Here is a 23,420-nt window from a genome sequence, read left to right on the forward strand (position 1 = left end):
CATTTGTCGTAGATTTAATTGCACTACCAGTGGTAGAAGAGTGCGTATGGATAGTTCGTAGGGAATGCGTGCATTCCTTACGTTAGAATATCACTATTTTGCGACAAACTTCGTTCAAATGATGCGCAACGGCGCGCAGATGCTCCGTTGTACTCATTTCGCTTCGTCTGCTGAATAGACGACGTAGTGACTCTTCTCTGTCCTCATGGCCAACCTCTGACATGGCACTTCCACGCCTCGCAACCCATTCAGCTAGTCGTTGCAGTGCAGAAAAAGTTGCACTGGCTTGAGCGTATGTGTCACACGGCCGCCTCAATCCAACATGTGTCGCGTTTCATTGGTCCCTTCGGTTCGCTCTTCCTTCGTTTGTAGGCTAATCCAACACTGGGTACACTACACAGCGCTCCACGAAAACGACCAGCTGAATTCGCTATAAGTTCGTTCAGTGTAGACCTAACTTCATGCGTCGAGAAACATAATCTGGACGCGTCTATTGGACAGCGGGCAGCACCGTGCGCAGTGCTGTCCAATAGGCGCGTTCCGATTACTTATCTCGACGCATCAAGTTATCTCTACACTGAACGAACTCCGCCGACTTAAGCCTGGTCCGCACTATTGCGTTTCAGTGCGTCTGTCAGCGTCGCGTCCGTCTGCGAATCGACGCGAGCCCCTTCGAAAGCGACGAACGCATAGGTTCGTCGAGTTCAATTTTTTTGGACGGAGCGACGCAAGAAATGCAGGCCGTTGCCCCGTAAACCGTGCCGCTCTTATCTTCTTTTGCATCACTTCACGTACTCTGCAATTAGCGGTTTCTCGTAAAGCCACAGAACTCTCACAATAACTAGAAACCAAGCCAGCGAAGAGGGGTATCTCAACAAGTGAGCCGCCACAATAGATTCGGTAGGCCTACCGCGTTACGAACGGTGTCTCGTACGAGTTCTGCGCGCCGTTCACTCATGTCGCAGCACAACATTTCTACCGTACGATACTCGTTCCTTACGTAATAAGACGCAATCCAAGCGCACACGTGAGAACAGACAAAACAAACACACTTCGCATACGGCATGGCACACGGAGCCCAGCGGAAGCAAGCACGACTTGGATTGGATTGGATACCATGGCGCCGAATGCGCCTGGTCTTTACGCGTGGAAAGGCTGTGGCCGAATCCACAATATCGATCATGGCGCCTCCCGGACTTGGACGCTGGGAGGAGGTGTCGGATCCGTACAACGCCTTTGCTCTCTCCCATTACTCTCTCTCTCGGCTTTTCTTCTAGCCTCTTTCCTTATGATTTCTATGCGTAAAGCTGCGTCGCAAAAGTGCGGACGTGAATTGGAAACTCATGCGTCCGTCACAAAGAAACGCTGACGGACGGACGTATTGAAACGCAACGGCGCCGACCAGGCTTTAGCCTCCGTGTCTCGTTTGCGTTGGAAAAAGTGTGAAGTTAGAGCCCATTCATGTACACAGCACTGCAGGTTACAATTTGGGATGATCTGGTAGTAAAATGCAGGACTCATGTGTGGACGTATTACGGGCGTCAGCTCGAAATGCATAAGTTTGTGGCTAATAAAAGGCATCGTGCCTTGAGAAATATAATGGTTCCGGCTATGCGCAATGCGAATCGTTGCCGTTTGAATCGTGTGAGAAGTAAAGCCGAACGGGAAGCCCAGCAAAGAACACGACTGCAGACTCCGTCTACTTCGGAACCGACACGTACAGAAATTAGTAAAACCGCAGTTGCCATGCATGTAGAGGCTCCGGAACGAGTACCAGTTTTCGTTCCGACGATCGTTGCCAAGCTGTGGACATATACTGTAAGGCACACAGCTGTCTAAAATCAGCACACTCCGTGGTTTATCTCATTTCAAATCTTCAGGCTATTTCTTTCGGGTAATAAACACGTGCAACACAAGGTTGACCATCAAATACAATATTGGTACAGCACTTTCAAGCGCAAAAAAGGTAATATGGGACAGCGATGTACTGACAGGCGATTTTAGCCAGGGATGGGCAGTATTTAAATACATTGCAATTAAAATACTATTTAAATTTATATTTTGTATTTAAATACAGACTTGAAACGTGTTTTTATAATTTGTTATATTGAAATACCAATATTTGGGTATTTATTTTTGCAAATACCTTATAAATACTCCTAAATACGCAAGATACTGACTCGTATCTTAAAGCTACCCTGCATTTGACCCTTCGACTTTCGAGAGCCGTGCAGTTATACCGTGCTTTCGCAGGCATGCACCTGTGACAAATCATTTTAGATGGCGAGTTTTCCACTGCTGTTGAGGACAGCGGTCGGGACAACCCGACTACCTTGTTGTACGAAATTTCGTCAACAGGGTCAAATTTCATACAAATTTCATCACACTTCATCAAACTTCGTAAAATTTCATATAAGCCTTTGTTCGTCGGCACCTGTAGAGAGGTGCTATGTCCTTTGCGAATCTGATTCTACAGCCGGAAAGAAGGTACCAGGAGATGCAGTCTTCGAGAAACTTCTCATATTCAAATCATCATGATAGCTTAACAAATCTATGTTATTGTTCCTTTCTGACTTGTTATGATCGTCAGTATGATTATTTCAGTAATTTCAGGTGACATCTTCCTCACAGTATTTATGGTAGCAGTTATAGTATTTAAATACTGTATTTATAGTTTGTATTGAAATACTCATATTGAAGGGTATTTATGCAGAGTGTTTAAGTACCTTTTTCAACAAAGTAAATAATCAAACAATGTATTTATGCCCGTCCCTGATTTTAGCTAACCGTGTCCCCGACGGTACTTCGACGAAACTTTCACCTTGTAAACCGCGATGTCAGTCGTTTCAGGAGAGACGTATTCACGGACCTAGCAGTAGTAGCCCAACTACAACCTACCTATTTTATGTTTTTAGGTGGACAGGTATTGGAGCTCTCCGGGTGGGTTGTCGACGTGGCGTGGCGATATACCTTGATGTATATTCTGTGCGTCTCTGTCGTAGTGCATTAATTGTGCATGCTGTACGCTTTGATCTATTTCCGTGTCTATATATTTCGCGTAATGCGCACTCAGCTGTTGAGTAAAATTACTAATGAACAAGAAAAGAGTACTCGATATATCACCGTAAATGTGGAAGCAGGGTGATACAATCCATGTGCTCTATTCTTCGCCGCTACTTGAGGTGTACCGAGGTCGTAAAATAAGGTTGTAAAAGGGGAAAGAAAAAGGAAGGGGTCCTTGCTTGATGATCCCAAAATGTGACCTTTACTGCCTATAATGAGCACCTCATTCGGTCCACACTTGCACACCATTATACAAGCCCGTAACCAGGATTATGCCAACCAGCGCTTGTGCACGTGGGCTCCCATGGCGACGATCTGCTTTCAACCTCGTTTCTTCTTTCTTTTTGCAGCTCCTCCTCTCCGGTTCCTGCTGACTGCACCAATGAAGCTGCAAGGTAAATGTTTGCTCATATTTGTTCTTACGCGAGCAATTAGTGCGAGCGTAGTGCCCGGCCACATTAAATATGCACGAGGAAACGTCACGGGGCAAACACGGACAAGCTTCGTTTCACGCAGGCGAAAGCGAACCGTACGATCGACTCTGCCATAGCAAGTACGAAGAAGAAAAGGGACGTACAAATACTCTGCGCAATTTGCTCTCGAAATATACGATCTCTCCGCCCTAATCCTGTTTGCGTTGGGACCCTCCGATGGGATAAGAGCGTGAAATAAAAATAAAATAAAAAGTCCGAATGCCACGACCTCTCTTTTAAAATCGCGAAGATGAAATTGCGATGAAAAGTACGGGAAAGAGGGCGATACTTCTCCGGTCATCGTAAGTAGATGCGACGTGTTGGATGCTTGCGAGGTTGCGATGACGTTAAGATGATGCAGCTGAAGAATGAGGACTTTTTGGGTTACACATACCTACTATCGACTGTGCGTGGTAAAAATATCAACAGCTTAAGCGGAGGCTAGGCTATAAATAGGTCTTGACAACAAAAATATTGACAAAGAGACAGTGACAAAAAAGATTCGTCGACTGATAGAAAGGACTGCCGCAGAAGGGATAGCAGGTAATAGGGCGCTATGAGAAAAGCCACGAAACATTATGTCGCACTTGAAAAGTAATTGCAAAACGGAAGTACGTGGAACCGTAAATTACAGAGATTTGTAATTAAACTTGAGTTACATTACAATATTTGAGACGCATTCATAATCTTAGAACAATTGCTTGAGAAAAGTATGTTTTACAAATGTTCAAACACACCCATATCAAATCACTCAATGTTCAAATATGTTGAAATATCCAATAGCTTTCGTCAAATTGATTGATTGGAAAAGAAAAATATTGTGGAGGTGTTGAAACACTCAGGACGGGCTACTGCAGGACGCTTAATTATCGCTCTCTATACATGAAGCAAATGAAGGAAAGGAGGGTGGGGAGTAGGACAACAACAACAAAAAGACTGATGATGATGAGTGGGGAAATTCGACACCTGGGTTGTGGCCCACTACCCCAATGCCGACGGGACTGCATGGGATGCAAAATGACAATGAGGAGACGAGGGGGAGAGGGTAGCAAGGCCGCACATCAGGATTAAAGAACATAAAGGAGACCGGTGTCTTGCAGAAAATCCAGGATAATCTGCAGGGCACGACGGTGTGGCAGGATGTCGGTCCAGGGCCCAAGGACTGCCGCCAAAGTAAACGGAGCGGCAGTGAGTGGCTTCAGTCGGTTTCGCAACCTTTCTCTTTGAACCCTGGTGTTCACTCGTCGATCATTCACGAGGTTCCCGCTCGTCATTGAAGGTTCACCACTGCCATTTGTCCCGTACTGCAAGTACCTGGGCGTGGTACTCGACCGTGACCTTTCCTGGTCTCGCCACATTAAGGCTCTTACAACCAAGATCAACAGTTACGTGGCGGTTCTTCGTTGCCTCGCTGGTTTGCGATGGGGCCCATCCTTCTCTGACCTCCGCCATGTCCACCAATCCCTCGTGCTGGGTTCTCTCCGGTATAGCCTTCCCATCCTGCACGGTATCAGCCGAAGCAGAAATCGAGATCTCCTCTTTAGCCAAGCCAGGAGCCTCCGCGTCTGCTTGAGAGTCCCTTCGACCACCGAGACATACTCTGTCCTAGCCGAGGCACGTGAACCGTCGATCGATGTCCTGCGGGGCGGGGCAACCCTCAGTGTTCTCGCACGGTACCTTACTCGGCACCCTCTCCACTTCCTTCTCCACGTCGACGAAGACTGCCCAGCCTCTGACTTCGGTCGTGCTCTTGGTCGCCTCAAAGGGTCCGTCCCTGCACAGTTCTCCCTGCCCTTGCACGCCCCTGCGATGTGGACGCTTGCAAGACCCGAGACCTGTTCCACTATTCCCGGCCTCCAGAGGAAGAACGATGTGCCTGTGACAGTAGCCCGCCAGCTCGCGCTCGAGCATCTCAGTTCGGCCTATCCTCTGAGCCGCGCCATCTATACTGATGGATCGGTAGCGAATGAGTCATCTGCAGCGGCCTACTACGTCTCGCAGGAAAACCGTGACCTCGCCCTCCGACTTCCCTACACAGTGTCCTCCACGGATGCGGAGCTGCTCGGACTGCTGGCCGCTCTGCGGTATATCGCTGAATCTGTGCCTGATGCGTGGGTCGTCCTCACAGACAGCAAGGCGTCTTTGGCGCTCCTGTCCACATACCACCCGAGTGTCGTGAGCGATCTGCGTACCATGGTACTTCAGGAGTACGCCCAACTCTCCTCGGTCGGCCACCGTATCTGCCTTCTGTGGGTAGCCGGGCATACAGGGCTACACGGAAACACATGTGCTGACGCGGCTGCGAGACGCGCCGCGCTTGATGCGGCCACGCCGGTGCCCCTACTACCGCTCCCGTTGTCTGCGTGCCGCCTGCTTATACGGCGTCTCTGCGGCGACGGCACCTGCCAGTTTCTTGTAGACGCTATCCGACCTAATGCGTTCCTGCAGTCCATCGACCCCTCACTGGAGTTTGTCATCGGCTGCCGCTGTACCCGCGAGGAGGAGACCCTTCTACATCGTCTCCGGCTGAACGTTACCCTGACCCGTTCACTCCTGTTCAAAATGGGCCGCGTCTCATCTCCCACTTGCCCCTGCTGCGGTGTAGAAGACGATATTTCTCATCAGCTCCTCCACTGTCAGCCTCACCACCATCATCGGGCGGTGCTCTGGCAACATCTCTCAGAGCTTTGGTGCACGGACGGACGGACAGCCGTTTCTCTCGCAACACTCCTTGGCCCTGTGCAGCGAGCTAACCAGTAGAGAGTCACAAAAGCGGTGCTCCGCTTTCTGCGTAACACGGGTCCCCTGGGCTCCCTGTGAGCCCTGTGTTTCTCTCTCGGCCCAGTGGGCAGTCACCACAGCGCTCCTCCTTCGAACCTTGTCAACGCCTTGCGATTGTGTGACTGTGTGTGTGACTTTCGAGTTTTAGTTTTGTGTTTTAGTTTAGTTTTTCTTTTCCTTTCCTTTTCTTCTTTTTCTTTCTTCTTTTCCTTTTCTTCTCTTCTTTTTCTTTCTTCTTTTCCTTTTCTTCTCTTCCTTTTCTTTCTTCTTTTCCTTTTCTTTTCATTTCTTCTCCTTTCCTTTTCCTTTGCTTTCTTCTTCTCCTTTTCTTCCCTTTTCCTTTCTTATTTTCCTTTTCTTCCCCTTTTCTTTTCTTATTTTTCTTTTCGTCCCCTTTTCTTTCCTTCCCCTTCCCCTTGCCTTTTTTGTTTGGAATAGCAAGCCGACCTTCGTCTGGCTGACCTTTCCTTTCTTTTTCTTAATAAACATATCCCCCCCCCCCTTGAAGAAGACACAGTCCACGATCATATGCTGCATATCTGCTAGCACGGCACACCTAGAGCATAACATGATGTCAGAGCGAACAAACTTGTATTTAAGTAATGGGGTGAAGGCGACACCGAGGCGGAGCCTGCGTATAATGGGCGAAAAGCTGCAAGGCAGCCGATTGGGCAAGTTCAGGGATAAATCGAGATCCACTTTTCTGATGATGGTCCTTGATGGGAGAAAGAAGCATGGCCACAACTCTAGGAAACAAATGAAATAGATGAGAGCATTACCACAGACTTTCGTCAGAATTTAGGAACGGCAGATGTAGATTTTCGGAAACTGAACAGCATTGTAGCTGTGTCTAGCTGTCTAGCCTTGTACACTTGCTTTGGAAGTGTCTGACATCTGACACACATCTTCTACACATGTCTGCCTATCTATTAAACATGGGATCTGTGAATGGACTTTCGGCAAGATTACTTGCCCTACATATATATTTAGGAGTGGGGCGTAATGAACTAAGGGTCGAAACCTTTGCTTCAAAAATATACAGATGTAGCGAAAAATGCATTTCGAGTGTGTTGGCAAAAAGTGCAAGACATTGATGTATTTTTCAGCATGCCTTCATAACCGCTGTAAACACTCATTGCTTACCATACTCTGAACGGAGCATTGGAATTTAAGGTCGACGTTGCACCAATATAATATTTTAGATGATTGGTACGCAGGTATAAAGCACCTCGATGATGTGTCAGTCCACGCTTCATTGGCGTTATGAGAACCCTTATTTCTCCGGGCTGTTGCAACGTCGCTTTGCTTTCCCCCTCCATTCGCTTCTATGTAGTCATTCCACCCCATTCCTGTATTAAAATCGCCAATATGAATCCTATGATGAGATATACATTTTGTAACACTCTGAACTCTGTCCATGAACCTGCCAAGCAAAAATGTCTCTCGCCGTAATATACCAGCAGGGGAATTCCTCTGTTCCAATTGTCGGAATCCTTTTCGAGTCAACATCATTTGCGCGTAATGTTTGCGAGTCTACCAATTCCTTTATAGCGCACGAAAATTTCCATGAGAGCTTAACGCTTCCATTAGTCGCTAAGACGCGCGCGTTGAACTGGGCTCCCTAGGTTATTCTTTCACACGCAATCCCTGCTGTGCGTAAAGCGGAATGGTGTTTTTCGCAACAAGCTCTTTCAGATCCTGGAGCGGACGCCATGGAGCGAATGTGGACGGGTTCCTTTTGTTTGAGTTCTGCCTAACAAAGACGAACTTGAAACAAAGTTCTAATGTGCTTTGCTGCGGATTTGAGAATGGGGCCTCCCTTAGTTGTCTCGTTCTGAATGATTTCAAGATAACCGAAGTCCTTTGTGCAGCTTCCCGTAGAAATGTTCGCACATCAATCAACGTCAGAAGAGGGTTCAGTTTGGCTCTCATGTACAAAGCTTTGTTTCAGATAAATTATGTTCAGAGAGACCGTCCCCTCATATTATATCGTCGTATGTTACTTTAACATCACCAGGGGTTTGGAAACGGTGTGATATACGCGCACTAGTAACGGTAGTGTTGGATTTCGCATCGATAGTAAAAACGGGTATTGTAGTACATTTCATTGTCTGCAAATATTTTCCCGTTCCTGCGACAACATTCCGTATACGCTGTCTGCATTTCTATACAACTTTCACACGTTGCCAAAAGACATCCTTCACAAGTATTATTCAAATTGGGTTCGTGATTTATATCAAAAACGATACGTTGCAAATTTGATTCGTGTTAGACCCAAGACATTCATCACTGTCATGATGGTAGTCACACCTGGGTTAAGAAGAAGCTCCGAGATGAAACGTGCGGTGTATGACGAAAGGTGCGCGTACAGATTGAAGCACACGGGCCATGGAGTTATTCGAGGAAAACACGATTTCTGCTGACACTGCATCAGCTTGGGGTTCTGGCGCTTCGTTATTCGTGCCTGCTGGAAGTGCTATCTGGTTCTTTGGTGCTTGGTTCCGGCTGCCGGTCTGCCCATCAGATTACTGCCGCTGCCTGGGATTGTGTCTTGGGTGCCTGCGCGGAGAGCTACTCCTGCCGCTGGGTCTACGTGCGGGGTGTTCCCAGGATAAGCTGCATGTCCAGGCTCTCGACAGCCCATGCCCATTAGTAAAGTTTTGCTTATAACCCTATTTGTCTCCGTCTCATGCTAGCTTCTGTCCGACTGACTCTCAGAGCTCTGTCGTCCGCGTCCAGTGACAGTACCGTGAAATCACCCGCTGTCGCGTAGGTTGATCCACAGATCGCCGCATCAGAATCACCAGACAAACGGGCAAACAAAACACCAACTCGGCGACAGATGCTAGCGTTGTTTCATAAAAATTTCGTAGCAACGGGAAATGCGAGGAGTTATATTTCCATAGGTCTATAGCTCTGCATCTTCTTTCATGAGCTCGACTCTGCTCGACAAAGAGAATCACGTATGTTGTCCAACGTATGCGACCCTGCATGGATAAAACAGCTGCGCTATAATGTAGAACAAGTTGCGTGTCAGAAACGCAAATGTCGAGTACGTGTATATGAACCAGGAAAGGCTGCAATTCATACTATTATATTCATACGAATAAGCTATTGAATACAAATCCGGCAACAAAAACGCCCACTAATATGCAAGTCAATGGACAGGAAATAAAGGGCAATGAATTGGCTAACGCCCTAAATAAATACTTTACATCGTTCACGACAAAGAGCAGCCGGTTGAATGTTACCGCTACAAACAGCGTGTGTGCGAACTCTGTTTACTTCTACCCACCGATGCTTCTGAAGTGGCTAGGGTTACACGATTGTTAAAAAATAGTAGAGCTGTTGACGTCGATGGCTTAGAGATCGCTCCAATGAAACATGTTATTGACTTCTTATCCGCCTACCTAGCGCACATCTATAATAAATCATTTAGTAGTGGCATCTTTCCTGCTAGGATGAAGACTGCGAAGGTCACAGTTATATATAAAACAGGCGATAAAAATCAGTTCTCCAATTACAGACCCATTTCGGTCTTACCGGTGTGCTCCAAAATTTTCGAAAAAATAATATTCGCTCGAATAATGCCATTCCTTTCAAAGCATGACACTATTGATAAAGAAAAATTCGGTTTCAGAGCTGGAAGCTCTACAGAGCTTGCGCTCTTGACAGCTAAGGAGATAATCATAAACAACATGGAAAACAAACTACTCACATTAGCCATTTTTCTCGATTACAGCAAAGCGTTCGATGTTATAAACAATGAAACTCTTCTCCAAGAATTGAAATGTTATGAAATACGTGGTATTGCACATAAACTAATAACATCGTACTTACAAGGCAGGGAGCACAGAGCAATATTAGGGAATGCAGTATTCCACCCTCTAAACATTTGCTCTGGGGTACTCCAAGGCAGTATTTTGCGACCACTCTTCTTCAACCTTCACGTTAATGATATAGTTCAAATAACCAAAGAGGCAAAAATTATCCTCTACGCTGACGACACCACTATACTAATTCCTGGCCAAGACCCAGATCGCATTATAGAAGTGCTCAGGCAACGCAATTTTAGACAAAGTAAACCGATGGGCTGTGGAAATCTTCCTTCAAACTAATCCAACCAAGACGAAGACAATTATCTTTAGGGCAAAAAATAAACCCATAGATGTCAAGGCGAGCCTCTTAATGGGTAACTCTGTGGTCGCAATTCTCGATAAAGTGAAGTTTCTTGGACTTTCAGGAGACACTGTCATGGGACGTTCACATAAATTACCTTTGTTCCAAGTTAGCAGGTGTAACAGGTAGGGTATATAGATTCAAAGATATTTTGCCTTGCAAGGTGAAAGTTACTTTTTATAATACATTATTCTTGTTAAGTTACTACCACATTGTTTGGGGCACCACTACTCAGTCCAACCTGCACAATATATATGTAATCCAAAAGAGGTTCACCCGTGGAATCGCCAATATTAATATACATCATTCAACGCAGTCTTTTTCAGCGTTACCGAATAATCCGCGTCGCTGACTTGTTAAAGTACAAATGTCTGCTCGTTCATGATCTCAGTTGTCTCGCGACGTAAGCACCCAATTATTATTAAATTAGAAATGTCTGACAACATATAGTGCACCTGTCAAGAACAAAAATTACGTTTTTCTTTCACTTGCAAAACTCTCCGCTGAAGCCAAAACTTATCTTACCAGGAGAGATGCCATGTGGTCCTGTCCCGCTACACGAACGTCTAACGGCGATCAAACCATCAGTGTACAGCTACCACGAATAGTAAATGATCTTGGATTTGTCCCGGACATACGTATACCAACAAACAACCAGATTAAACATCTATTTTTGGGAGAACCAAGCGATATCTGATATGTAAAACTTTTTTTTCTTTCCTATGTACTGTATTCGACTGTGACCATGTTTCTCACTTTTTTGTATTTATTATTATTATTTTTTTGTATGCAACTGTGTATCTTTGTGCGCGTTATTTGTGAATGTACGCACAGTCTGTACTGCAGGAGACCGGGGCCCTCGCCAAGCTAGAAATAGCTTTTTGTCCCGGCTCCACCACCATGTGGAAATACATCCTTATTATTATTATTATATACATGCGGAGGAAGGCGCACTCAGTGTAGTTTAACATGGCGGTTGTCCGCCGTAGTAGGGAATGGACAATGACCGTTTTCATATTTCATATGGGACGTCAGTTTACATCGCGCGGGTAGCGGGTGGCATCTTCTGCTCGCTTCGGGAGTTCTCGGACTGTGCCTCAATTCCATTCCGCGGATTTGAGTTGCTTTCCCCATTTTTGTAGATAGTAGACCAGCGGAAAGAATACGCGTTTTCGCTGAGGAGTTATATTGGTTAGGATTCGTATTAAGTCGCGTTTGGTGGGCCTACGTGTGTCATACTATTTATAGTATACTTTCGTCTTTCATAAGGAACGTATGTCGATGAAATGGTTATTAGCTCGAGGGGGCTCGATGGTTACTTTCTGCACGCTACTCGAACCAAATTTACTTTCACTGCACGAATACTGTTACTGCAGGTACACTGTTAAGACTTCGGCGACAGCAGTCACTCTCGCGAGGTCAAACTGCAAACAAGGAAACTTCAGGTTCAGTGTGCTGTTGCACCAGTCAGTATATGTGCCTGGCGTGTGCCTTCCCCGAATTTCCGGAAGTTCCCTATATTCTGGCGAGGAAACAGGTAACGGGGGACTGTTTATTGAGGTGGATCCTGGAACCCGAAGAAGAGGGAGCGAGCGAGCGGGATACGATGATACGATGATCACGATAGCAATCGTCTGTCTCACAACTTCTACATTAAAAAGTTTCGTGGGCCGGCGAACAAGCTTCTAGCGGATGTTGTCGTCTTCTGGTTTTCGAGCCAAATGCGTCAATTTCCAGGGTTTCAGAGTTGCCAATCCAGAGTTAGAATGATTCCGAAATTATTCCAGATTTATGAGAGTCTGGACTGGAATTTGAATTGAATGGCGGAAACCGTTCTATGAATGGAATGGGAATGGAGTAAGTCCTTTTTTTCGCAGGAATTGGATTGGAATGGGATGGTCTGGGTGCTCCGGTGATGGTTTTGATTTCAATACACTGGTTTCTGTGCTCGTGCACTTGGCACACGCGTCGCACCTGCACACGCTCAAGATCGAAATAACATTCTTGAATCGTCGCCGGACGGCGTTAGCTTCAAGCTCATAGATAGCTTAGACATCACAGCTCAAAAGATTTTATTAAGGGTAGTCGATAAGAGCTGAAATGAGGGCAAACTTTCTGGATATGCAGAGTTGTGCCCTTACTGATACCAGGGAAATCTCCCAGGGATATGGCATCCTTCAGGCCAATTAGCCTATTCAAACAACTCAGGGAGAAGATGTGCTGACGCCAAGAAGCGAGCCTGGGCCTGGGCCTGCGAACCAGGTTCGATTCCTATCGTCAGCACCTTTTCCCCCTGAGTTGTGTTAAGATCCTTGCGTTTGAGGCTTGCGTTGAGGATACTTGTCTGTGTCGTCCCCAATTGTGGTCTGCCTCGGCCTCTCGTAGTTTAAGTCAATTAGCCCGTCGAGCTGCGTGTGCAAGGTAATGGAAAAGATGTCGATTGGAAGGGGCCCTCGAGGGAGCTGCTTCCAGAATACATGTCTGGTTTCGGTAAAGGCAGGTGCACATTGGATGGGCTATTAGACCTGGTGACCTTTGTGGAACATGAACGCGCGCAAGGTCAGACCACAGCGGTAACAGTTTTAGACATCAAAAGGGCATACGACACGGTCAGTTACAGCCACGTCCTACATTATCTGTATGGCCTAGGAATACAAGGTCGGTCTCTACTCTGGATCGTCAGGAGCATATGATATTCTGGCATGGAGTTGCCCGCATTGCCGCAGCGCCTTCAATATGCCTTAGATTGTACGGGCACCTTCTTAGCGGAGAGGGGCACGGGCGTATCAGCCGAGAAAACCGTGTTCCTTTCCCTTCAGTCGAAAGAAAATGAAGTATCTTCAACTGAAGCTTGACGGCAACCAATAAGGAGAGTCTATTCACAGGTTCTTGGGAGTAATAATCGACTCGCAGCCTGCGTGGGCTGCTCACATTAAACATCTCAAAGGAAGAACCAACGCACGTACCAACATTCTACGTCGCATCAGCAGCTCCCGCTAGGGGATACATATAGCATTGAATCGGCAGATGATGGCCTACCATTTGCTCGTACTGCATAGAATAAGCGACTGTTAAAGATCTGCCTCGGTGTACCTTCTGCAACACCAAATGCCTTAACTACAGCAGAGGCCAGAGAGCTTCCATTAGATGTACTGAGGACACAGGAAACAGTGTGGCACTACGTTCGTCCATGCACACAGCATCAAAAACACCCTCTTGCAAGGAAGGTGGCACGTCTAAATTCGCAATTTATCAAAGAGGTCGCCCCATATCGCAGAGCTTTATCAAAAGCACAGTTGACGCAAAGGCGGGCTATCCTCCGTGGATACTAGAAGTTCCTCGTACTGCACTGATAGAGAGATAAGTTTAACTGGATTGTGGTGTATTGGAGCTAGGTGGCTGCCCTAAGGGCGCCTGCAGCTCCAGTTCTTACGCGTTAAAACATAATAATTGGGAGTGATGGAATTTAGAAGCGGTCTTTTATACCGCTGTCTTTTAAGAAAGCGCAGAGCGCTTTCAGTGCTTTGGATTGTTGATGCCTTGTGGGCCATCTTCCGGTAATCTTGCAAAAGGAGAAAGGCCTGTTGTCCAGTGCCGCTAGAGTCTGTTGGAGTTTAAGTCGGGCTTGGCTATATTCTGGGCAGTGCATGATTATGTGGTGTGTATCCTCTGCGACTTTGCATCGTTTGCAATGGTCTGAGTCGCAGAGCCTTAGCTGGTGCCTTGTAGTTCCTGTGTACAGCGCTCCAAGTCGTGTGCGATGTATGGCTGTTTTGACTGATCGTTCAATTCTATTTGGAATTATGCTGTCTGCATCAGGGTCGATGAATGCAATGTAGTCCTTTGGTCTCATTGATTGTTTCCAAATTGTGCGCGATATTCTTTCTGTACTTTTATGGAGAAGGCTCTTGGCATCTGACTTTGTAAAGGGGATTGCAGATATCCTACTTTTGCTAAGGGCTTCCTTTGCTGCTCTGTCTGCGCATTCATTTCCGGAGATGTCGCAGTGAGACGGTATCCATTGGTGTGATATATTGTGTCCTAAGGCTTCGGCTTCGCTGTGCGCCTTCATGATGTTGTAGACAATACGGTCTTGTGGGTCCTGCTTTTGGATGGAGTAGAGGGCCGCTCTGGAGTCGGAGCACACTACCCATGACCCGGCTTGGGATTTTCTGATGTGGCGTAGAGCTTTCAAAATTGCATGTTGCTCTGCTGCCGTGGATATTGTCTTGTGCGACAACCTGTACGCTTTTGTTATGCCGTCCGTTACGAAAGCACTGGATGATCTGTTTTTCGATGTGGAACCGTCGGTATACACCTGCATTGCTACCGGGTAGTTTTCTTCAGTATGTGCCATGGCTAGTGCTTTTAGGGCCACTTGTGGTGTTTCGTTTTTCTTGTCAATCCCTGGTACTTCAGTGGAGATCTTTGTAGGGAGTAGGAGCCAGGGGGCCGTGTCCTGATAGTGTCTTTTTGCACGATGCTTAGGAAGGATGCGGTCCATGTATCGGATGGCCTCGTAGATGCTACATTTGGTGCGTTGCTTTATCTTGTCGATGAGGGGGTGCCCGTAGTGTCTTGTGAGGAGACGGATAAGGTGGCGCTCAGTTTCTTGTTTGCGAAGGGTTTGGATGGGTGGCTCTCTTCCTTCGGCAAGTACTATATCCGTTCTGACAATTCTAGGAAGTCCCTGGCAGATGCGTAGACTGCGACTTAGGATACGTTGCAGTCTGTTATTCTGAGACGGGGAGAGATTTTGAAGACAAGGGATGCTGTAGGCTATTGTTTGCCTGATGAGGCCATGGTGCATTGCTTGAAGAGCCTTGTTGTTACCCCATCGGTATCCGCCAAGGATTTTCATTATGTTTGTGCAGGTTCTTGTGGGTTTTTCCAGGTGTTTAACTTGGTCACCCCATGTTGTATTTATGTTGATGGTGACTCCCTGGTATTTGTGCTTGGTGACCCGCCTTATTTCGGTTCCGGCCACTGTGAGTTTAAAGTTTTTCAGTTGTTTTCCTGTAAAGGGTAAGTAGACGCTTTTGCTGGTTGAGAGGTCCGTGGCTCTTTCTTCAAGGAAGATGGCGATGGTTACTAGGGCATGCTGAAGTGTGTTTTCTATTGCCTGTATCTGTCTTCCACTGCTCCATATGCAGAGGTCGTCGTCATACATGGTATATTTTACTTTGGGTGGTAGTAAGCTGGCGAGCTCCGACATGAGCAGATTCAAGAGTGTCGGGCTGAGAACTGCTCCTTGCGGAACTCCTTGTACAAGTGTGACTGGGGGTGTACTCCCTTTGTCCATAAAGACTTTTCTGTCGGTGAGAAAGCTGGAGAGCAATGCGAATGTTTTTCCATTCAGCCCTGATTTTCTTGCTGCTTGCAGTACGTGGGCATGGCTGACAGAGTCAAACGCTGATTTGATATCAAGGAAGACTACTACTGTGACGATGGACAAGGCTTTGTTATGCTGTATGACTCTTCTTAGGGCCCGATCTTCAACTTGTCGTTTTCCCATAACGCGCTTCGGCCAGTGATTCGCCACGAGCTCTGCGCCAACCTACCAAAGCGGCTTTGGAGCGCGCGAGCTTTAAATATAACGGTAATGATCGCTATGTGAAAGTATCAGGGCCGTGGTGTATATCACCAAAAGGCTGCCAACCATCTCCAGTGCTGAAACAATGCTGTCTGTGTATGATGGAGAGCCATCGTGCTAGTATCGCAATTTTCACGGATGGGTCGACATCAACGTCTGGGTCTGCATCAGCATTTGTTGTACCACAGCACTGCAGAGGAGGAATGGCAAGGCTGTCCCACAGAACATCGTCGACAAGAGCGGATCTGGTAGCCATGCAGCTGGCCATGCAGCATATGTGGCTGCATGCCAGCTGCCTGCGCAATGGGACATATAGTGCGATTAGGCCTGTCTAAAAGCCATAGCATAATTCTTGGGAAGTGGCTGTATGGCACCAATAATACGGAGCATTCTCATCGCATACATGAAAGCAGTAGGTGCTGGCCACGTCATACCGATTCAGTGATTCCTGGACATACACTCTAAATCGTTTCACACCTTTAAAGGTGTAAAATAGGTGTATTAACAAAGATCACACCCTTTTCACACCCTACAACTTTTGGAAGTTCCTGAGGATGTAACAATGGTGTACTACGCCCTCAGGTGAAATATGGTGATAAGTGTGTCGCCTGGGTGTAGAAAGGGAGTATGTTTATTTTCGTTCACATGAACAAAAGTAAATATATACAACAACAGGGAACAGGAAGTTACATTACAAAAGCGCATGACCTGGATTTACAACACGTCTACCATCTGGTAATATATGCAGATTTAGAAGATCTGTTGAGATACTGCTTAAATTTCTTAAAACACGTTGCTCCTCATTGCAAGACAGAACAAATACATGATAGTGCTCATCATACTCAACTGTGGTTAATGTTTGTATGAGAAAAATGGAATCAGAGCTAATAACATGCATGCCTGCAATCTCAACGAACACGGGTAAGTCCTCCTCAGAAGATTCTTTGGCAACAACACAGCCAACAGCAAATGTGTTATCATTATCAACTGCACTTTTCACATAGACTATAGATTCTGCGTGAATATCACGGTCATGAATGTAACACTGAATTGCTTCTGGGGCATGTTGAAGTAGTATTATCTCCTTGGAACCATCAGTAGATGTGGCATTTCAGATGAAGGGCAGCAACCACACATACATTTGATAAAATTGATGTCTTCTTGCTAATGAAAGGGATATGTTCTTAAAATGTCGAGTTTTTCTAGCAACATCTTTAAAATGCTAGTGTTTCCTTTCGAAACGCGTACAACCATACAGATAGGAGAGGTCTAAACATCTTGTTGAGTCGCGGATAATGAACAACGTAATGCATTTTACAGGGGTTAGATATTTGTGGGTACAACACTGCAAAGCCTCGAAGAAACGAATAAATGCAACGTTCTAAGTAATGAACATGCATATGGGGGAGGTACCTGCCCACGAGAAGGTCTACAATTTCACGAAAAGCTATATACAGCTGCCATGCTTCATTGCCATGCACAGCTGCCATGCCATACATGATTGTCTGTATGTCGGCTGTGCATGTTTACACATATATTTAATCACCTTGATGTGCATACATATCTGGACCTCAACGTGATTATACAATATGCTGGTAATTGTGAATACACAGTTACCAGCATATTGCCACAAACCCAGCAGTTTTATTCGGCGTTACACCCTTTACACCCCCATTGCCATGAGGGTGTTAAAATACACCTAAAAAGGTTGCGCCATGAACATTTTGATTTACACCCTTTAAGGTGTAAAACGATTTACAGTGTAGTGACATACAGGGTAATGAAGCTGAAGATGAGATAGCAAATATAGCGCACCTATCGTCAACAGAACACCCTGCGACATATTCCAGGTCAGATGTGAAACACCTGTTAAAATTGCTCACAGAAGACATATGCAGAAGGCAAGGGTTACAAGCCGACAAACGTTTATCCTTGCTTCACCGGATGCACCCTTAACTGAAATTCCGTGTTCCGTCCAGCATACCGTGACCTGTACAAACACTTTTGCATCGACTTGGCCTTAACATTCCGTATGGTCAACAGTTTCTCCATAAAGTCGGCAGGGATAGTTCAGCAAACTGTCCAGTGTGTGCATCGGTGGAACACATCGTTATGCACTGCGCAAGATATGCATCCCAAAGAGTTACATTAAGTCTGCTCTAGACCGCTTGGACAATGGAACCATCGGTATAGTCAAGGTGGTGGGTGAATGGGAACCCAAGAAGAGAGATGCAGCGTTATCAGCACTTCATAGTGAGCAGTGAAGTCGAATCTGTATTTTAGGACCGCGTTCTAGGCATGTATCGTCGAGTTCCTCGTTCCTGTTATAGTTTCTCGCAATTCCTTTCACTTCTAGGGGATGCAGCTGCACATGTGAACATACAGTTCGGTGAACGGGAGAGGTGATGTTTTTCTCGTTTTCTCGTTTCGTTTTTTTTTTCTTTTTTTTTTCTGTGGGATTCATCCATTTAAAGGTTCTTTATGGGTTTAGAAGAATTCTTTAGGTGACGAATTCAATTTCTTCCCCATTTTTTACATTCAAACTCAACTCAACTCAACATTGTTGAATATTCGGCACGTATAAATGGGGCTTCCATTCTCACTTACAGAATACTTCTCAAAATAATACAGGGCAGCTGTTCGCGGACACCAAGAACTCCGCGCAGCTTCAGCAGACGTAGAACGAGTATTTCCAACAGCTTCGCATATTATGACAGCCCAGCGAAGTTGGTTATCAATAGAACGCGGAAAAATATGCCCTAAAAACTCCCGAAACATGCATGCAACTATACACTGAAAATCTTATAAATATGCATTAACAATCCTCAATATATGCAATATTTTTCACTGTTCTTGGTGCGAGAGCAATGGATCAAATGCATATTTAAAAAATAATATTGTACTAGGGATAGCATGGTAAAATAAAGCCGCCTTAGTTCTGCAGCACACAACAAAAAATACTTGTTCCACAGATATAGGCCTAAATCATGGAGCTGAAGGCTTTGCGTACGTGATTGATAAAATAGCGTAAACGCAGGCTAGCTGGTGGACGAAACCCATGACCCATTTTTTTGTTTTTGTTTTGTTTTGCTTTTTGTTTTGTTTTCTCGGAGTAGCAGAACTCGTCAGGTGACAAGTTCAACCTCTCCGTATTATTTTTAGTCCGTCCAACTCCAACTCCAAACCCATGACGAAAGAAACAAGAGCATGGGCACGTGCAAAACACGACCATACGCGTATGTTCGTGCTTTTCGTGTTGCCCGTGCTCAGGGTTGTTTCGTCATAGCTTTGCTTTCGACACTACATCACGGCGATTAAAATGCGAACCCCGCCCATCTTCCTAACAGTAATGTGTCAAAGGTGAAGTACACTCTTAAAAATGAACTTCACCGCATAGCACGGTACTAGCCAACCACCATCCCGAATGACATTGTTCTCTGCCCTGGTTTGTTGATAACGGAACGTGCACGCCTTTTTGTGACACTAATGCAGGTATGTTAATGGTCACAAAATGGCGTACGCCCCGCGCTTTCCACAAATCAAGAGTGATACAGGTATCACTCGGTACAATGGTTGGCCTTCACCGTGCTATGTGGTGAAGCGGTTTTTGTCACCACCACCACCACATTTGTTTTAAGAGTGGACGGCCCATCGGCCATGCACGCAGTGGAGGATGGAGCAACCGGGCACGTGCTGAACACCGAAACACGGAAAATATTCGACTACGAGCAAAACTTTCGCGAAGGACGAACGCCGTCCGGAAACCAACAAAATCATCCATGAAAAATGAAGTCAGCGCTCGCACCTGAAAATATGGTGAAATATGCACTTCTCATGCACTTTCATACGAAATATATGGCGCAACGTGCAAAACAAGCGTTTATTCTCTCCTGGATAGATATGTTTCTGACTGTTCTTCTGTCACGTATCATCTGGTGTCCCACAGGGTACGGTCTTGGGTCCCCTTCTCTTCTCTGTCTATGTCGACGACCTCCTTGATTGCGTCTCATCGAGTATACGCCTGTTCGCTGACGACTGTGTCATCTACAGATCAATTCGCTCACCACAAGATAAACATCTTCTACAACGTGACCTACAGGCTCTTGAAACTTGGTGTGATAAGTGGCTTCTTTCGTTCAACTTATCTAAATGCTGCTACATCTCTTTTTCCCGCTCTACGCGAACCTTCAATCATTCCTGCACCCTATACGGCTCCGCGATTCCTATTAATAATCAGTACAAATATCTTGGAGTCATTATTTCTTCTGACCTCACATGGAATGCTCACGTTTCCTTTCTTATCAGCAATGCTTCTCGTACCGTTGGTTTCCTTCGCCGTAAATTGAAGCTTGCTTCCCCTGAAGTTCGCTATATGGCATACACTACTTTTGTTCGTCCGAAACTGGAATATGCCTTAGCAATATGGGATCCCCCGCAACAATACCTGGCACACCGTATCGAATCCATCCAGAACTGTGTAGTCCGGTTCATTGTTTCTTAGTGCTCATATTCATCGAGTGTCACAAGCATGAAATCATCATTAGGTATTCCATCTCTGCAACATCGTAGGCTATTGCGAGGCTATGTTTGTTCCACAGGTTATATCACAATCCCTCCCTTTGTAGACATTACATAACACCAGCGCGAACAGTTTTTCCACGCATTAACCATCCACAGAAAGTAGAAAGAAAACTGTGTCGTACGTCTCGTTTCATGAACTCCTTTTTTCCGCATACGACCATATGTGTTTCTGTTTAGCCATGTATTTGCAATTGAAATTGTGTTTATTCTGCATTGTGCCTTCCAGTCTCTATGTGCCACTCCTGTCCCAATGTAATGCCATGTAAGGGCCTTTGTGGTATGTATGTAAATAAATAAATAAATATGCACCATAGAACCACTCTGACCGGTCCCAAACCAAGACCAAAAGTGTTTTTCTTCGTCCAGATAGGAAACATTATCGACAAAAAAAAACCATGCGTTTGTATGAAAATCCGCGCTCTAGTTATCGGACACCTATCTCGAGCACCCACGTGCGTGAACCGGAACGCACTATACCACTGATCAACAAGATTGCTCACATGTACGAATAAAAAAAAAGTTTATCATCACAACTAGTAGTGTATCGATGTTGCTGTGATGTAGGAACCTATCCGCACCTTGTCTTTGTGTTCCTTTTTTTCTTTTTTTTTTCATTTTTACGTGATGGATTATGGCAACCTCCTCTAACACTGCTGGGCTGATCCTTCTTCTTTCTTTTCTTGTTTATTGATGAGATTAAAGGAATGGAATGGGGTTTCCGAGCCATTTGAGGAGTGCGAATTGACCATGCACACCTTTCCACTCCGAGGAATTGGAAGGAACGGAATTATCACAAATCTCCATTCCTCGGAATGGAATGGTATTGGTCACCTCCATTGCTGGTTCCCTCTTCGCTGGCTCCCTCTTCGCTGGCTCAGAAAAAAAAAAGAAGGAAGAAGGAACAAGACTTTGGAAAGCATGCGCAGAGCGAAACTTGAACCAGGATTCCTTGGTTTGCAAGTCAAATCTCTTAGCAGAGAGTTAGGACAAGGATAAGTACATGCGACACTCAGTAGGTCCGACCTGTGTTTACACGCTTGAAGGAACATGATTTGAAATCTGTGAGTGACGACGTGCACGACGATAAGCGTTCAGTGTTCAGTAAGCCCCTGTACTCCGAGGCAACATAACAGTTACAACCACGGAGATATATTACTGCCCCCTGAGAACGTAACCCGCACATTCATATTGTTGCATACGGGAAAGTGTCGGGCGATAGTTGGAGGATAACAACTTAAACAACCCTATTTTGATGATGATGGTGATGATTGGGGTGTTTCATAGCGACACCCGACCCCATTGTTGGGGACACTGACGAGCTGTCTCAGTTTCTCCAGTAGCTATCACAACGCGTGGCTCTTCATGTATTTAGGTTTTTCAACATGTTCTACAGATATCGGTGTCATATCGGTGCCAGCATTCCTTCGTCAGATGTGAAGAACGAGAGGAAAATCAATGAGGTCCCGCTTGCTTATACCAATGAGATTCTCACCACCCATTTATATAGGAGGGGGAAGTATCATATCTGCTCCCCGGCAAGCGCGACATGTTTTCAATGACGACGGCTCCGATCACTATATACGTCCTCTTGAGAAGTGTCATCCTCGCATTTCAGTCCAATCAAAAGCTGCCCCGGAAGTTCACTTAGGATTTTCAGTTCATAAAGTACATGAGCACGTGGAAGGCCCATTACAGTGCTTTCGCTGCCAAAGGTTCGGTCACCTCGCGCGCAACTGCCGGTGGACCGAACGCGGCGAAACTTTCACAATTTCAATGAATTCTCGGCGACAATCGAAATGTGTCAACTGTTGCGGTGTGCTACGGCGAGCGTGATTTGTGTTACTCCAGAATCCTAGCCCGTCTAATAGTTTTTTTTACGTATTATAAAGACTCGGTAGAAAGTTTGTCGCACACCAAGTTATGAGGTTAGTTTCCTTTCAGTAAAATGCGCAAATAAGAATATGCGGGTCAGTTATGTCAGTCATTTTAACACTGTAGTTAGGGACGGCCAGGTAGACGGTATATTAGAAGTGCCACACAAAATGTATATTGCCCAGCGTTGTTCTTCACAGCATCAAAACAGACGCGTTTGAAGCGAAGTTGCTTTACTATCAAACACTTCACCCCAAGGAAAAATGGAATAGTGATGCCCATAAGGCACACGAGCCACCTGTTACCCGAGGAACTCTCGCCGCTCGGTGGCGCTTTGGCCAAGGGCATTGCGATATTGTGTCTCGCTCTCGCTTGCCCTCTGTGTTTCCCTGATAATATTTTGCACTGAAAGTAGCGGTTGTTATGACCTTCCGTAAAGGTGGTTCTGCCTGGGAATTGTATGTCATCTCACAGCACCTTTAACTGATCAACTGAATTCTCTGTGATTTATTTCGCTAAATTATATTTGCTCGCCCATTAAAGTGCAAAAAAAAACAAACACGAAATGCTGGCGTCTTTCTCAACACGCTATTTTGCATTCTGCATTGCTTTCCCCTTTAATTACCTGCTATAAGCATACATGACTAATATCCTTTTATTACGTTGCGTACTCGTACATTACAGTGGAGCCGAAGCCAGCCCGAAATCTGCGAGAGCATGGCTTACGATTTGATATCATGCGGGAGACGCGAGGGCAATCTCGGATTCGCGCCAACCAATGCGGGGTAAGCAACTGTGGGAGGAAGAAAAGGGATGGGCAGCAGCATAAGAAAGAATGAGGCAGGAGGAAAGACACGCAAAGCCAAGGATTACATCTG

At 45.8% G+C, this 23,420-nt stretch overlaps 1 protein-coding gene across 2 annotated transcripts in view; it reads left to right on the forward strand.

The window, feature by feature from the left end:
• Positions 1 to 23,420, forward strand: part of LOC135385929 (adhesion G protein-coupled receptor L3-like) — a 317,487-nt gene that overhangs the window by 157,810 nt on the left and 136,257 nt on the right. For both annotated transcript variants that reach the window (XM_064615560.1, XM_064615561.1), the window contains exon 3: positions 3,414 to 3,458. In XM_064615560.1, coding sequence (XP_064471630.1) covers positions 3,446 to 3,458 — 13 coding nt within the window. In that variant the 5' untranslated portion in view covers positions 3,414 to 3,445. The remainder of the gene's footprint in view (positions 1 to 3,413; positions 3,459 to 23,420) is intronic.

The sequence above is a fragment of the Ornithodoros turicata genome, chromosome 2 (genome assembly GCF_037126465.1).
Source record: "Ornithodoros turicata isolate Travis chromosome 2, ASM3712646v1, whole genome shotgun sequence".
NCBI lineage: Eukaryota > Metazoa > Arthropoda > Arachnida > Ixodida > Argasidae > Ornithodoros > Ornithodoros turicata.